At 60.7% G+C, this 16589-nt stretch overlaps 1 protein-coding gene across 1 annotated transcript; it reads left to right on the plus strand.

Moving 5' to 3' along the window:
* The first annotated feature begins 3853 nt into the window (after positions 1–3853).
* On the plus strand, positions 3854–15834 carry LOC135442084 (creatine kinase M-type). The gene is made up of 7 exons (XM_064701632.1): positions 3854–4046; positions 5175–5329; positions 8002–8134; positions 9020–9191; positions 10419–10542; positions 13068–13257; positions 15644–15834. The coding sequence occupies exons 1-7, from the start codon at positions 3854–3856 to the stop codon at positions 15820–15822; spliced, it is 1146 nt and encodes a 381-aa protein (XP_064557702.1). The 3' UTR covers positions 15823–15834.
* Positions 15835–16589: the final 755 nt, after the last annotated feature.

Raw genomic sequence — 16589 nt, forward strand, 5'->3', positions numbered from 1 at the left:
TTGGGGGGTGGTCCCGCCCCCTGTCCCGGTCCCGCTATTTGGGGGGTGGTCCCGCTATTTGGGGAGTGGTCCCGCCCCTGTCCCGGTATTTTGGGGGTGGTCCCGCCCCTGTCCCGGTATTTGGGGGAGGGTCCCGCCCCTGTCCCGGTATTTGGGGGGTGGTCCCGCCCCTGTCCCGGTATTTGGGGGTGGTCCCGCTATTTGGGGGGTGGTCCCGCCCCCTGTCCCGGTCCCGGTATTTTGGGGGTGGTCCCGCTATTTGGGGGTGGTCCCGCTATTTGGGGGGTGGTCCCGCCCCCTGTCCCGCTATTGGGGGGTGGTCCCGCTATTTGGGGGGTGGTCCCGCCCCTGTCCCGGTCCCGGGGGGCGGCAGGTGCCGCGTGCCCCCCCCGCCCCCCCCCCGTGACAGACACCGGACACCGGGGGGCGGCTCCGGGGGTCCCCGAGGGTCTCGCGCGGGCCGGGGGCGGCCCCGCCAGGGCCCGGCCCCGCCCGGTTCGGGGTCCCCCCGGAGCCCCCCGGGGCTGGGGGGGGTCCCGGGGGGGATAAAAGCGGCCCCGGGGGGGTCCCGGTGCCACCGCTCCCCCCGCGCCCGGTACCGGCCCGACCCCGACCCGACCCGACCGAGACAAACAGGTAACGGCGGGGGAAACCCGGGAGACCCCCGGGACCCCCCCAGAGACCCCCGGGACCACCGGGACATCCCCAGAAAACCCCGGGACCACCGGGACCCCCCAGAGACCCCCCGGGACCACCGGGACATCCCCAGAAAACCCCGGGACCCCCGGGAGACCCCCCGGGAACCGAATCGGGACTGGGACCCCTCCCCGCCAGGATCACCGGGAGACCCCCGGGACTCCCCCAGGACACCGGGGGAACCCCCCGGGACCCCAATCGGTACCGGGACCCTCAGAAAGGGTCGGGACGTCCCCGGTGTCACCGGGACCGGGACTGGGACAAGGACAGGGGGCGGGGTTCGGAACCGGGACCGGGATTTTTGCACCGGGTCCGGGATTTGGGACCGGGATTCAGGATCGGGATTTGACACCGGGATTTGGGTCTGGGGGCAGAACCGGCACAGGGACCCGACCTCCCCTCGGTGTCACCGGCACCGCGATTCGGGTCCGGGATTCGGGACCGGGACCGGGGCAGGGACCCGGCTCCCCCTCGGTGTCACCGGGACCGCGATTCGGGTCCGGGATTCGGGACCGGGACCGGGACAGGGACCCGGCTCCCCCTCGGTGTCACCGGCACCGGGATTTGGGGACGGAATTGGGGACCGGGACCGGGACCCGGCTCCCCCTCGGTGTCACCGGCACCGGGATTTGGGGACGGAATTGGGGACAAAGATTCGGAACCGGGACCGGGCCCCGCCCCCCTCGGTGTTACCGGGCCCCCCCCCGAGCCCCCCCCCCGGCCCCTCCCCGCCCCCCCGGGCTATAAATAGCCCCGGCCCGAACAAGGAGCGGAGCGCGGCGGCCACGCCCCCTCCCTATGGGACACGCCCACAAGGACACGCCCCCTGCAGGACACGCCCACCCGGACACGCCCCAGAGCCCCCCCCCGGGTCCCCTCCTGTGTCACGTGGCCCGAGGTCACCTGTGGCACCTGGCTGTCCCCGTGTCCCCCCCCATCACCTGTCACCATGCAGCGTCACCGTGTCCCCGAGGTGTCCCCGAGGTGTCCCCACCCAAGGTGTCCCCAAGGTGTCCTCACGTCCCTGCAGTGCCACCATGTCCCTGTGTCCCCATGTCCCTGTGTCCCCATGTCCTCCATGTCCCCTGGTGTCACCTGGCTGTCCCCATGTCCCTGCAGTGCCACCATGTCCCCATGGTGTCCCCATGTCCCCCACATCACCTGGTTGTCCCCTGTGTCCCCTCAGTGCCACCATGTCCCCGTGTCCTCCATGTCCCCTGGTGTCACCTGGCTGTCCCCGTGTCCCTGCAGTGCCACCATGTCCCCATGGTGTCCCCATGGTGTCCCCTCAGTGCCACCATGTCCCCATGTCCTCCATGTCCCCTGGTGTCACCTGGCTGTCCCTGTGTCCCCGGTGGCACCTGGCTGTCCCTGCAGTGTCCCCTGCCTGTCCCCATGTCCCCATAGTGCCACCATGTCCTCGTGTCCCAATGGTGTCCCCATGGTGTCCCCATGGTGTCCCCATGGTGTCCCCATGTCCCCTCAGTGGCATCATGTCCTTGTGTCCCTGTGTCCTCATGGTGTCCCCATGGTGTCCCCATGTCTCCATGTCCCTGCAGTGCCACCATGTCCCCATGGTGTCCCCACGGTGTCCCCATGGTGTCCCCGCAGTGCCACCATGCCGTTCAGCAACACCCACGACAAGTACAAACTCAAGTTCTGGGTTGAGGAGAAGATCCCAGACCTGTCCCCATGGTGTCCATGATGTCCCCATGATGTTCTCATGGTGTTGCCATGTCCCTGTGTCCCCATCCCCATGGTGTCCATGATGTCCCCATGGTGTCCCCGCAGTGCCACCATGCTGTTCAGCAACACCCACAAGTACAAGCAGAAGTTCTGGGTTGAGGAGAAGATCCCAGACCTGTCCCCATGATGTTCTCATGATGTTCTCATTATGTTCTCATGGTGTCCCCATGGTCTCTCCATGGTATCCATGGTGTCCCCATGGTGTCCCCGCAGTGCCACCATGCCGTTCAGCAACACCCACAACAAGTACAAGCTCAAGTTCTGGGTTAGGCAGGAGACCCCAGACCTGTCCCCATGATGTCCCCATGTCCCCATGATGTTCTCATGATGTTCTCATGATGTTCTCATGGTGTCCCCATGGTCTCTCCATGGTGTCCCCACGGTGTCCCCACGGTGTCCCCACGGTGTCCCTGCAGTGCCACCATGCCGTTCAGCAACACCCACAACAAGTACAAGCTCAAGTTCTCGGCCGAGGAGGAGCTCCTGCTCCTGTCCCATGATGTCCCCATGTCTCTATGATGTTCTCACAGTGCCCATGATGTTCTCATGGTGTCCCCATGGTGTTGCCATGTCCTGTGTCCCCATTCCCATGGTGTCCATGCTGTCCATCATGTCCCCATGGTGTCCCCACGATGTCCCCACGGTGTCCCCACGGTGTCCCCGCAGTGCCACCATGCCGTTCAGCAACACCCACAACAAGTACAAGCAGAAGTTCTGGGCTGAGGAGGAGTTCCCAAACCTGTCCCCATGGTGTTGCCATGTCCCTGTGTCCCCATCCCATGGTGTCCATGGTGTCCCAGTGTCCCCGCAGTGTCCCCATGGTGTCCCCACGGTGTCCCCACAGTGCCACCATGCCGTTCAGCAACACCCACAACAAGTACAAGCTCAAGTTCTGGGTTGAGGAGAAGATCCCAGACCTGTCCCCATGATGTCCCCATGATGTTCTCATGATGTTCTCATGATGTTCTCATGGTGTCCCCATGGTCTCTCCATGGTGTCCCCATGTCCCTGTGTCCCCATTCCTATGGTGTCCATGATGTCCCCCTGATGTCCCCATGGTGTCCCCGCAGTGCCACCATGCCGTTCAGCAACACCCACAACAAGTACAAGCAGAAGTTCTGGGTTGAGGAGGAGTTCCCAAACCTGTCCCCATGGTGTCCCCATGTCCCTGTGTCCCCATCCCCATGGTGTCCATGGTGTCCATGATGTCTCCATGGTGTCCATGGTGTCCCCACGGTGTCCCCGTGTCCCCGCAGTGCCACCATGCCGTTCAGCAACACCCACAACAAGTACAAGCAGAAGTTCTGGGTTAGGCAGGAGACCCCAGACCTGTCCCCATGGTGTCCCCATGGTGTCCCCATGGTGTCCCCATGTCCCCACGGTGTCCCCACGGTGTCCCCGCAGTGCCACCATGCCGTTCAGCAACACCCACAACAAGTACAAGCAGAAGTTCTCGGCCGAGGAGGAGTTCCCGGACCTGTCCAAGCACAACAACCACATGGCCAAGGTGCTGACGCCCGCCCTGTACGCCAAGCTGCGCGACAAGGAGACGCCCAGCGGCTTCACCCTCGACGACGTCATCCAGACCGGCGTGGACAACCCCGGTGCGTCCCCAAAGGGCTCCCCAGACCACCCCGGGGGTCCTCAACCCATCCTTGGGGTCTCCAACCCATCCATGGGGTCTCCAACCCATCCATGGGGTCCCCAACCCATCCATGGGGTCTCCAACCCATCCATGGTGTCCCCAACCCATCCATGGGGTCTCCAGCCCACCCCAGGGGTCTCCAACCCATCCATGGTGTCCCCAACCCATCCATGGGATCCTCAACCCATCCTTAGTGTCCCCAACCCATCCTTAGTGTCCCCAACCCATCTATGGGTCCTCAACCCATCCATGGGTCCCCAATCCATCCATGGTGTCCTTAACCCCTCCGTGGTGTCCCCAACCCATCCTTGGGGTCCCCAGCCCACCCATGGGGTCCCCAACCCATCCATGGTGTCCCCAACCCATCCATGGTGTCCCCAACCCATCCATGGGGTCTCCAACCCATCCTTAGTGTCCCCAACCCATCCATGGGGTCTCCAGCCCACCCATGGTGTCCTCAACTCATCCATGGGGTCCCCAAATGTTCCATGGGGTCCTCAACCCATCCATGGTGTCCCCAACCCATCCATGGAGTCCTTAACCCATCCATGGGGTCCCCAAATGGTCCATGGGGTCCCCAATTCATCCTTGGGGTCCCCAGCCCACCCATGGGATCCTCAACCCATCCTTGGAGTCCTTGACCCATCCAAGGGGTCTCCAAACTGACCATGTGGTGCCCAGTCCATCCATGGGGTCTCCAACTCATCCATGAGGTCCTCAACCCATCCATGGGGTCCGCAGCCCACCCATGGGGTCTCCAATCCATCCTTGGGGTCTCCAAACTGACCATGGGGTCTCCAGCCCGTCCATGGGGTGTCCAACCAACCCCAGGGGTCTCCAGCCCACCTGAGGGGTCCCCAAATGTTCTATGGGGTCCTCAATCCATCCATGGGGTCCCCAGGGGTCTCCAGCCCATCCACGGGGTCCCTGATCCGTACATGGGGCCAGAGACCCCTCCCCAGGTCCCAGTAAATAATCCCCATCCCATACTGGTCCCAGTACACAATCCCAGCCCCGTACTGGTCCCAGTGACCCCCAGTGACCCCCAGTGACCCCCGGTGACCCCCGGTGACCCCCTGACCCCCAGGTCACCCGTTCATCATGACCGTGGGCTGCGTGGCCGGGGACGAGGAGTCCTACGAGGTCTTCAAGGAGCTCTTTGACCCCGTGATCCAGGACAGGCACGGCGGCTACAAACCCACGGACAAGCACCGCACCGACCTCAACCACGAGAACCTCAAGGTCCGGGGGACCCCAAAATCTGGGGGGGACCCCAAAATCTGGGAGGGGTCCCCAAAATCTGGGAGGGGTCCCCGAAATCTGGGGAGTCAGGGAAGGGGTGACAGTATCATCATGGGGTGACAGGGCCACCACAGGGTGACACAAACCCACAGACAAGCACCACACCGACCTCAACCACGAGAACCTCAAGGTCTGGGGGGACCCCAAAATCTGGGGAGGGGTCCCCAAAATCTGGGGAGGGGTCCCCAAAATCTGGGAGGGGTCCCCAAGGGTCTCAGGAGGGCAGGGAAGGGGTGAGGAAGGGATAGGGTGACAAGGCCACCATGGGGTGACACCACAAACCCACCGACAAGCACTGCACCAACCTCAACCACGAGAACCTCAAGGTCAGGGGGGTCCCCAAAATCTGGGGGGGACCCCAAAATCTGGGGGGGTTCCTAAAGGTCTCAGGAGGGCAGGGAAGGGGTGACAGGGCCACCATGGGGTGACAGAGCCACCATGGGTGACACCACAAACCCACAAACAAGCACCGCACCGACCTCAACCACGAGAACCTCAAGGTCTGGGGGACCCCAAAATCTGGGGGGGGTCCCCAAAATCTGGGGGGGGTCCCCAAAATTTGGGGGGGGTTCCTAAAGGTCTCAGGAGGGCAGGGAAGGGGTGAGGAGCCACCATGGGGTGACACCACAAACCCACGGACAAGCACCGCACCGACCTCAACCACGAGAACCTCAAGGTCTGGGGGACCCCAAAATCTGGGGGGGGACCCCAAAATCTGGGAGAGGTCCCCAAAATCTGGGAGAGGTCCCTGAAATCTGGGGAGTCAGAGAAGGGTGACAGTATCATCATGGGGTGACAGGGCCACCACAGGGTGACACAAACCCACGGACAACCACCGCACCGACCTCAACCATGAGAACCTCAAGGTCCGGGGGAACCCTAAAACTGGGGGGACCCCGAAATCTGGGAGGGGTCCCCGACATCTGGGGAGTCAGGGAAGGGGTGACAGTATCATCATGGGGTGACAGAGCCACCACAGGGTGACACAAACACACGGACAAGCACCGCACCGACCTCAACCACGAGAACCTCAGGGTCAGGAGAACCCGAAATTTGGGGGGTCCCCAAAATCAATCTGGGAGGGGTCCCCAGAATCCGGGAGGGGTCTCCAAAATCTCAGGGGGTCCCCAAAGATCTCAGGAGCACAGGGAAATGTTGAGGGGCCACCATGGGGTGACACCACAAACCCACGGACAAGCACCGCACCGACCTCAACCACGAGAACCTCAAGGTCTGGGGGGACCCCGAAATCTGGGAGGGGTCCCCAAAATCTGGGAGGGGTCCCCAAATCTGGGAGGGGTCCCCAAAATCTCAGGGGGTCACTAAAGGTCTCAGGAGGGCAGGGAAGGGGTGACAGGGCCACCATGGGGTGACACAACAAAGCCACCCCAGAAGGGTTTTGGGTGGATTTTTTGAGGGGGATTTTTTGGGGTTTTTGAGGATATTTTGGGGTGGATTTTGAAGGATTTTTTGGAATATTTTTGGGGTGATTTTGGGATATTTTAGGGTGATTTTGGTGTATTTTTGGGGTGTCCCTGACCCCGTTTTTGGGGTTCCCCAGGGCAGGGAGGACCTGGACCCCAAGTACGTGCTGAGCAGTGGAGCTGAGTCACAAGGGGCTGATATTAGGTTGATATTTTGGGTTTATTTGGGGTATTTTGAGCAGAATTTTTGGGGTTTTTTCTGGGATATTTTGGGGTGATTTTGGGGTATTTTGGGGTGATTTTGGGGTATTTTGGGGTATTTTGGGGTATTTTTGGGTTCCCCAGGGCGGGGAGGACCTGGACCCCAAGTACGTGCTGAGCAGTGCGGCTGTGTCACAGGGGTTGATATTGGGCTGACATTTTGGGTGTATTTGGGTTATTTTGAGCGGATTTTTTTGGGGTGATTTTGGGGTATTTTTGGGGTGATTTTGGGGCATTTTTGGGTTCCCCAGGGCGGGGAGGACCTGGACCCCAAGTACGTGCTGAGCACTGCAGCTGTGTCACAGGGGTTGATATTGGGCTGACATTTTGGGTGTATTTGGGTTATTTTGAGCGGAATTTTTGGGGTGATTTTGGGGTATTTTTGGGGTGATTTTGGGGTATTTTTGGGTTCCCCAGGGCAGGGAGGACCTGGACCCCAAGTACGTGCTGAGCAGTGCGGGGCTCTCAGAGGGGAGGATTTAGGGTTGATATTTTGGGTATATTTGGGTTATTTTGAGCGGAATTTTTGGGGTGATTTGGGGTGATTTTGGGGTATTTTTGGGGTGATTTTGGGGCATTTTTGGGTTCCCCAGGGCGAGGAGGACCGGACCCCAAGTATGTGCAGAGCAGTGCGGGGCTCTCAGAGGGGAGGATTTAGGTTTGGGTATATTTGGGTTATTTTGAGCGGAATTTTTGGGGTGATTTTGGGGTGATTTTGGGGTATTTTTGGGGTGATTTTGGGGTATTTTTGGGTTCCCCAGGGCGGGGAGGACCTGGACCCCAAGTACGTGCTGAGCAGTGCAGCTGCGTCACAGGGGTTGATATTGGGCTGATATTTTGGGTATATTTGGGTTATTTTGAGCGGAATTTTTGGGGTGATTTTGGGGTATTTTTGGGGTGATTTTGGGGCATTTTTGGGTTCCCCAGGGCGGGGAGGACCTGGACCCCAAGTACGTGCTGAGCAGCCGCGTGCGCACCGGCCGCAGCATCAAGGGCTACTCGCTGCCCCCCCACTGCAGCCGCGGCGAGCGCCGCGCCATCGAGAAGCTGTCAGTCACAGGTGAGGGGCGGGGCCTGGAGGGGCGTGGTCAGCGTGGGCGGGGCCTGACAGGGTGGGGTTGGATGGTGGAGTTTGGATTGGGTGCGGTCAGGAAATGGTTGGGGTCAGATTGGGTGTGGTCAGAGAGGGTGGGGTTGAGTGGGTGTGGTCATGGGCGTGGTCTAAATTGGTGTGGCCAATGTGGGCGTGGCCTGCATGGATTTGGGATTAATTTGGAATTAATTGGTGATGGATTTGGGATTAATTTGGAATTAATTGGTGATGGATTTGGGATGGATTTGCGATGAATTTGGGGATGGATTTGGGATTAACATGGAATTAATTTGAGATTAATTTGGGGTGGATTTGGGATGAACGGGGGTGTCCAGTCCATCCTGGCAATGTCCTGGACACGTCCAGGTGGGGATTTGGGGTGGATTTGGGATGAATTTGGGATGAAATTTGGATTAATTTAGAATTAATTGGTGATGAATTTGGGATGAATTTGGGATGGATTTAGGATGAATTTAGGATGGATTTGGAATGGATTTGGGGTGGACTTTAAGGTGAATTTGGGGATGGATTTGGGGATGGATTTGGGATGGATTTGGGATGGATTTGAGATGAATTTGGGGTGGGTTTGGGCTGGATGGGCATGTCCAGTTGGGCTTGGGCGTGTCCTGGGCGTGTCCTGGGCGTGTCCAGTCCATGCTGGGCGTGTCCAGGTGGGTTTTGGGATATATTTGGGATGGATTTGGGATTAATTTGGGATGGATTTGAGGTGAATTTGGAATGGATTTGGGCTGGATGGGCATGTCCAGTTGGGCTTGGGTGTGTCCAGTCCATCCTGGGCGTGTCCTGGGCGTGTCCCGGGCGTGCCCAGGTGCTGACCACGCCCCCGGGCAGCCCTGAACAGCCTGGAGGGGGAGTTCAAGGGCAAGTACTACCCGCTGAAGGCCATGACGGAGCAGGAGCAGCAGCAGCTCATCGACGACCACTTCCTGTTCGACAAGCCCGTGTCGCCCCTGCTGCTGGCCTCGGGCATGGCCCGCGACTGGCCCGACGCCCGCGGCATCTGGTGCGCACCTGGCACACCTGGGCACACCTGGGGGGCGTTTGGGGGGCACCTGGGGGCAGCTGGGGGCAATTGGAAGGGACTCTGTGGCACCTGGGATGTTCCTGAGGGGTTTTTGGGGGCACCTGGCACACCTGGGCACACCTGGGCACACCTGGGGGGCGTTTGGGGGGCACCTGGGGGCAGCTGGGGGCAATTGGAAGGGACCCTGTGGCACCTGAGGGGCACCTGGGGGATTTTTGGGGGCACCTGGGGACACCTGGTGGCACCTGGGCAACACCTGGGGAGTGTTTGGGGGGGTTCTTGGGGCAGTTCGGGGCACCCTGTGGCACCTGGGAGGTTCCTGAGGGGTTTTGGGGGGCACCTGGGGGCACCTGGGCACACCTTGTGGCACCTGAGGGGCATCTGGAGTACCTGGGCACACCTAGGGGGCGTTTGGGGGGCAGCTGGGGGCAATTGGAAGGGACCCTGTGGCACCTGGGATGTTCCTGAGGGGTTTTTGGGGGCACCTGGGCACACCTGGGCACACCTGGGGGGCGTTTGGGGGGCACCTTGTGACACCTGGGGGGCGTTTGGGAGGTCCTAAGGGAGTTCTTGGGGCAGTTCAGGGCACCTGAAGGGCATCTAGGCGGGTTTTGGGGGCACCTGGGCACACCTGTGGCACCTGAAGGGCACCTGGGAGGTACCTGGTGGGCACCTGGAGTACCTGAGGGATACCTAGGGGGCACCTGGAGGCACCCACATGTCACGGAATCCACGTAGGAGGGAAGAAAGGGGCACCCAGTGAGCAGAGTCCCACCTGAATCCCACCTGGGGGACACCTGGGGACACCTTGTGGCACCTGAGAGGCACCTGGAGTACCTGGGTGGCACCTGGGGGTACCTGGGGGGCACCTTGTGGCACCTGGGAGGTTCCTGGGGGCAGTTTGGGGCACCTGAGGGCACCTGGAGGTACCTGGGGGCACTTGGAGGGGACCTTGTGGCACCTGGAGGTACCTGTGGGGTCCTTGGGGGCAGTTTGGGGCACCTGAGGGCACCTGGAGGTACCTGGGGGGTTCTTGGGGACAGTTTGGAGCACCTGGAGGTACCTGGGGGACACCTGGGGACATCTTGTGGCACCTGGAGGTACCTGGGGGGTTCTTGGGGACAACTAGGGGCACCTGGGAGGCTCTGGGGGTGTCCCCTCGATGTCCCCCCGATGTCCCCTCCATGTCCCCGGGTGTCCCCGCAGGCACAACGACAACAAGACGTTCCTGGTGTGGGTGAACGAGGAGGATCACCTGCGCGTCATCTCCATGGAGAAGGGCGGGAACATGAAGGAGGTGTTCCGGCGCTTCTGCGTGGGGCTCAAGAAGGTCAGGGGGGACATTTGGGGACATCTGAGGACATTTGGGGACACTTGGGGACATCTGAGGACACTGAGGGTTTGGGGACACTTGGGGACATTTGGGGATGGAGGAGTTTTGGGGTCCCATCTCCATGGAGAATGGAGGAACATGCAGGAGCTGTTCTGGCGCTTCTGCGTCAGCCTCAAGAAGGTCAGAGGGGACATTTGGGGACATTTGAGGACATTTGGGGACACTTTGGGACCTGGTGGGCCTGGGGACACTTGGGGACACTGAGGGTTTGGGGACACTTGGAGACATCTGGGGACATGGAGGGTTTGGGGACATGGAGGAGTTTTGGGGACACAACGGGATTTGGGGTCCCATCTCCATGGAGAAGGGAGGAACATGCAGGAGGTGTTCCGGCGCTTCTGCGTGGGGCTCAAGAAGGTCAGGGACAGCTGGGGACACTTGGGGACACTTGGGGACATCGGGGGAGATGGAGGGTTTGGGGACACTTGGGGACATTTGGGGATGGAGGAGTTTTGGGGTCCCATCTCCATGGAGAAGGGAGGAACATGCAGGAGCTGTTCTGGCGCTTCTGCGTGGGGCTCAAGAAGGTCAGGGACAGCTGGGGACATCTGGGGACATGGAGGGTTTGGGGACATCTGGGGGATTTGGGGACATGGAGGAGTTTTGGGGTCACAGCGGGATTTGGGGTCCCATCTCCATGGAGAATGGAGGAACATGCAGGAGTTGTTCTGGCGCTTCTGCGCCGGCCTCAAGAAGGTCAGAGGGGACATTTGGGGACATTTGGGGACACTTTGGGACCTGGAGGGCCTGGGGACACTTGGGGACATGGAGGCTTTGGGGACACCTGGGGGATTTGGGGACATGGAGGAGTTTTGGGGTCCCATCTCCATGGAGAATGGAGGAACATGCAGGAGCTGTTCTGGCGCTTCTGCGTCAGCCTCAAGAAGGTCAGGAGGGTCCTCAGGTGTCCCAAGGGCCCTGGGAACATCTGGGGACACTTGGGGACATCTGGGGACATGGAGGGTTTGGGGACATGAAGGAGTTTTGAGGTCACAGCGGGATTTGGGGTCCCATCTCCATGGAGAAGGGCGGCAACATGAAGGAGGTGTTCCGGCGCTTCTGCGTGGGGCTCAAGAAGGTCAGAGGGGACATTTGGGGACATTTGGGGGCACTTTGGGACCTGGAGGGCCTGGGGACACTTGGGGACATCTGAGGGTTTGGGGACACCTGGGGGATTTGGGGACATGGAGGAGTTCTGGGGTCCCATCTCCATGGAGAAGGGAGGAACATGCAGGAGGTGTTCCGGCACTTCTGCGTGGGGCTCAAGAAGGTCAGGAGGGTCCTCAGGTGTCCCAAGGGCCCTGGGAACATCTGGGGACACTTGGGGACATCTGGGGACATGGAGGGTTTGGGGACATGAAGGAGTTTTGGGGTCACAGGGGGATTTGGGGTCCCATCTCCATGGAGAAGGGAGGAACATGCAGGAGCTGTTCTGGCGCTTCTGCGTGGGGCTCAAGAAGGTCAGAGGGGACATTTGGGGACATTTGAGGACATTTGGGGACATTTTGGGACCTGGAGGGCCTGGGGACACTTGGGGACACTGAGGGTTTGGGGACATCTGGGGGATTTGGGGACATGGAGGAGTTTTGGGGTCCCATCTCCATGGAGAAGGGAGGAACATGCAGGAGGTGTTCCAGTGCTTCTGCGTCGGCCTCAAGAAGGTCAGGGACAGCTGAGGACATTTGGGGACATCTGGGGACACTTTGGGACAGTTGGGGACATCGGGGGAGATGGAGGGTTTGGGGACATCTGGGGGATTTGGGGTCACAGCTCCATGGAGAAGGGCGGCAATGGGAGGGATGTCTTGGTGTCAAGAAGGTCAGGAGGGTCCTGAGGTGTCCTGAGGGTCTTGGGGACATCTGGGGACACTTGGGGACAGGTGGCACTTTGGGGACATTGAGGGGATCTGGAGACAGGGAGAACTTTGGGGACAGAGGTGACATTTGGGGACAGGTACCATTTTGGGACAGGTGACATTTTGGGAACAAGGAGAACTTTTGGGGACACGGAGAACTCTGGGGACAGATGTGGCTTTGGGGACCGGTGACAATTGGGGACCGGTGACATTTTGGGGACATTGAGGGGATCTGGAGACAGGGAGAACTTTAGAACTTTGGGGACAGGCACAGCTTTGGGGACCGGTGACATTTTGGGCACAGGTGGCACTTTGGGAACATTGAGGTGACATTTGAGGACACTGAGGTGACATTTGAGGACAATTAAGGACACTGAGGTGACATTTGAAGACATTGAGGTGACATTTGAGGACATCGAGATGACATTTGAGGTGCCACCAACAACCCTGAGCACCCCAGGTGTGCCCTGGGCATTCCCCAGGTGTTCCCCAGCTGCTCCCCAGCTGTTCCCCAGATGTTCCCCAGCTGTTCCCCAGGTGTTCCCTCACCAGCCGCAGGTGCCACCACCCCGACGTCCCCAACCTTGTGTCCCCTGTGTGTCCCCAGATCGAGGAGATCTTCAAGAAGGCCGGGCACCCGTTCATGTGGACGGAGCACCTGGGCTACATCCTCACCTGCCCGTCCAACCTGGGCACGGGGCTGCGCGGCGGCGTCCACGTGCGCCTGCAGCACCTGAGCCAGCACCCCAAGTTCGAGGAGATCCTCAAGCGCCTGCGCCTGCAGAAGCGCGGCACAGGTGGGACCCCAAAGCACCTGGGACACCCCAAAATCCACCTGGGGTGGGCGGGGAGATCCCAAAATTCACCTGGGGTGGGCGGGGAGATCCCAAAGTTCACCTGGGATGGGCGGGGACATGACACCCCCAAAGTCACCTGAGGCAGCACCCCAAGTTCGAGGAGATCCTCAAGCGCCTGCGCCTGCAGAAGCGCGGCACAGGTGGGACCCCAAAGCACCTGGGACACCCCAAAATCCACCTGGGATGGGCGGGGAGATCCCAAAGTTCACCTGGGTGGGAGAGTTCCATCACCAAGTTCACCTGCAGGAGATGATTCCATCCTCCAGTTCACGTGGGGGGAAATAGTGACACCCCAAAATCCACCTGGGGTGGGCGGGGAGATCCCAAAATTCACAGTGACACCCCCAAAATTCAACTGGGATGGGTGGGGACATGACACCCCCAAAGTAACCTGAGGCAGCACCCCAAGTTCGAGGAGATCCTCAAGCGCCTGCGCCTGCAGAAACGCGACACAGGTGGGACCCCAAAATTCACCTGGCGGGAGAATTCCATCCTCAAAATCCACCTGGGTGGGACAGGGACACCCCAAAACCCACCTGAGGGGTGAAATTCCATCCCAAAATTCACCTGGTGGGGACAGGGACACCCCAAAATTCACCTGGGTGGGAGAATTCCATCCCAAAATCCACCTGGGTGGGACAGGGACACCCCAAAACCCACCTGGGTGGGGTGAAATTCCATCCCAAAATTCACCGGATGGGGACAGGGACACCCCAAAATCCACCTGGGACAGATTTTGTCCGTCTGTCCATCTGTCCATCCAGGCGGGGTGGACACGGCTGCAATGGAGCCCTGGGTCAGGCAGGGGATGGTCAGGAGTGGTCAATGAGTGGTCAGCGGTGTCCTGGCTGTCCATGGCCATCCATGTCTCACTGTCCCCCATCTGTCCACCTGTCCCTCTGTCTGTCTGTCCATCCGTCCAGGCGGGGTGGACATGATGGCAGTGGGGCTGTGGGTCAGTGACAGGCAGGGGATGGTCAGAAGTGGTCAGTGAGTGGTCAGCAGTGTCCTGGCTGTCTGTAGCTCACTGACCCCACCCTGTCCATCTGTCCATCTGTCCATCTGTCCAGGCGGGGTGGACACGGCCGCGGTGGGACCATTGAGCACTGAGGGTGTTGAGTGGACAGTGGGTGGTCAATGAGTGGTCAGTGGGGTCTGGGGGTGTCATGGCTGTCCATGGCCGTCCATGCCTCACTGACCCCACCCTGTCCATGTGTCCATGTGTCCATCTGTCCAGGCGGGGTGGACACGGCCGCGGTGGGACCATGACACTATCAGACACTGGATGGACAGTGGGTGGTCAATGGGTGGTCAGCGGTGTCCTGGCTGTCTGTAGCTCACTGACCCCACCCTGTCCATCTGTCCCTCTGTCTGTCCGTCCGTCCAGGCGGGGTGGACACGGCCGTGGTGGGACCATTGAACACTGAGGGTGTTGAGTGGACAGTGGGTGGTCAATGAGTGGTCAATGAATGGTCAGCAGTGTCCTGGCTGTCTGTAGCTCACTGACCCCCATCTCTCTGTCCATCTGTCCAGGCGGGGTGGACACGGCCGCAGTGGGACCATCAGACACTGGATGGACAGTGGGATGGTCAATGGGTGTTCAGGGGTGTCCTGGCTGTCTGTGCCTCACTGACCCCCATCTCTCTGTCCCTCTGTCCATCTGTCCGTCCAGGCGGGGTGGACACGGCCGCGGTGGGACCATGACACTATCAGACACTGGATGGACAGTGGGTGGTCAATGGGTGGTCAGTGAGGTCTGGGGGTGTCCTGGCTGTCCATGGCCGTCCATGCCTCACTGACCCCCATCTCTCTGTCCGTCTGTCCATCCGTCCAGGCGGGGTGGACACGGCCGCGGTGGGACCATTGAGCACTGAGGGTGTTGAGTGGACAGTGGGCAGTCAATGAGTGGTCAGTGGGGTCTGGGGGTGTCCTGGCTGTCCATGGCCGTCCGTGCCCCACTGACCGCACCCTGTCCATGTGTCCGTCTGTCCATCTGTCCAGGCGGGGTGGACACGGCCGCGGTGGGGCTGTGGGTCAGTGACAGGCAGGGGCTGCTCAGGAGTGGTCAATGGGTGGTCAATGAGTGGTCAGCAGTGTCCTGGCTGTCCGTGCCCCACTGACCCCCATCTCTCTGTCCGTCTGTCCATCTGTCCAGGCGGGGTGGACACGGCCGCGGTGGGGCCATTGAACACTGAGGGTGTTGAGTGGACAGTGGGCAGTCAATGAGTGGTCAGTGGGGTCTGGGGGTGTCCTGGCTGTCCATGGCCGTCCGTGCCTCACTGACCCCCATCTCTCTGTCCATCTGTCCATGTGTCCATCTGTCCAGGCGGGGTGGACACGGCCGCGGTGGGCGCCGTGTTCGACATCTCCAACGCCGACCGCCTGGGCTTCTCGGAGGTGGAGCAGGTGCAGATGGTGGTGGACGGCGTCAAGCTCATGGTGGAGATGGAGAAGAAGCTGGAGCAGAAGCAGCCCATCGACGACATGATCCCGGCGCAGAAATAGGGGAGGGGGCGCCGCGGGGACCCCCAGAGCGCCTCCCATGGGGAGGGGGCGCCGCGGGGACCCCCCAGAATCCCCCCAAAAGCGGCCCCAATAAACGCTGCTGGTCCCGGCCGCGCTCGGAGCTTTCATTTGGGGAGGGGGCGACGCCAATTTGGGGGTCCCAGGAATTTCAGAGGGACCCTCGCAGTCTCTTCTCAGCCGTGGGAACCCCAAAATCTCCCCCAGACCCCTCCCGACCCCCAGGGACCCCCCAAAATCCCCCCCAATAATGACCCAAATATGGTCGGGGGTTCCAATTTGGGGAGGGGGCGACGCCAATTTGGGGGTCCCAGGAATTTCAGAGGGACCCTCGCAGCCTCTTCTCAGCCCTGGGGACCCCAAAATCTCCCCCAGACCCCTCCTGACCCCCCCAAAAATGACCCAAATATGGTCGGGGGGGGTTCCAATTTGGGGAGGGGGCGACGCCAATTTGGGGGGGTCCCAGGAATTTCAGAGGGACCCTCGCAGTCTCTTCTCAGCCCTGGGGACCCCAAAATCTCCCCCAGACCCCTCCTGACCCCCGGGGACCCCCCAAAATCCCCCCCAATAAACGCTGCTGGTCCCCACCATGGTCGAGGGTTCCAATTTGGGGAGGGGGCGACGCCAAATTTGGGGGTCCCAGAAATTTCAGAGGGACCCTCGCAGTCTCTTCTCAGCCGTGGGAACCCCAAAATCTCCCCCAGAACCCCTCCTGACCCCCCAAAATCCCCCCAATAATGACCCAAATA

Source organism: Zonotrichia leucophrys, unplaced genomic scaffold, assembly GCF_028769735.1.
Source record: "Zonotrichia leucophrys gambelii isolate GWCS_2022_RI unplaced genomic scaffold, RI_Zleu_2.0 Scaffold_1041_17003, whole genome shotgun sequence".
NCBI classification, from domain to species: Eukaryota; Metazoa; Chordata; class Aves; order Passeriformes; family Passerellidae; genus Zonotrichia; species Zonotrichia leucophrys.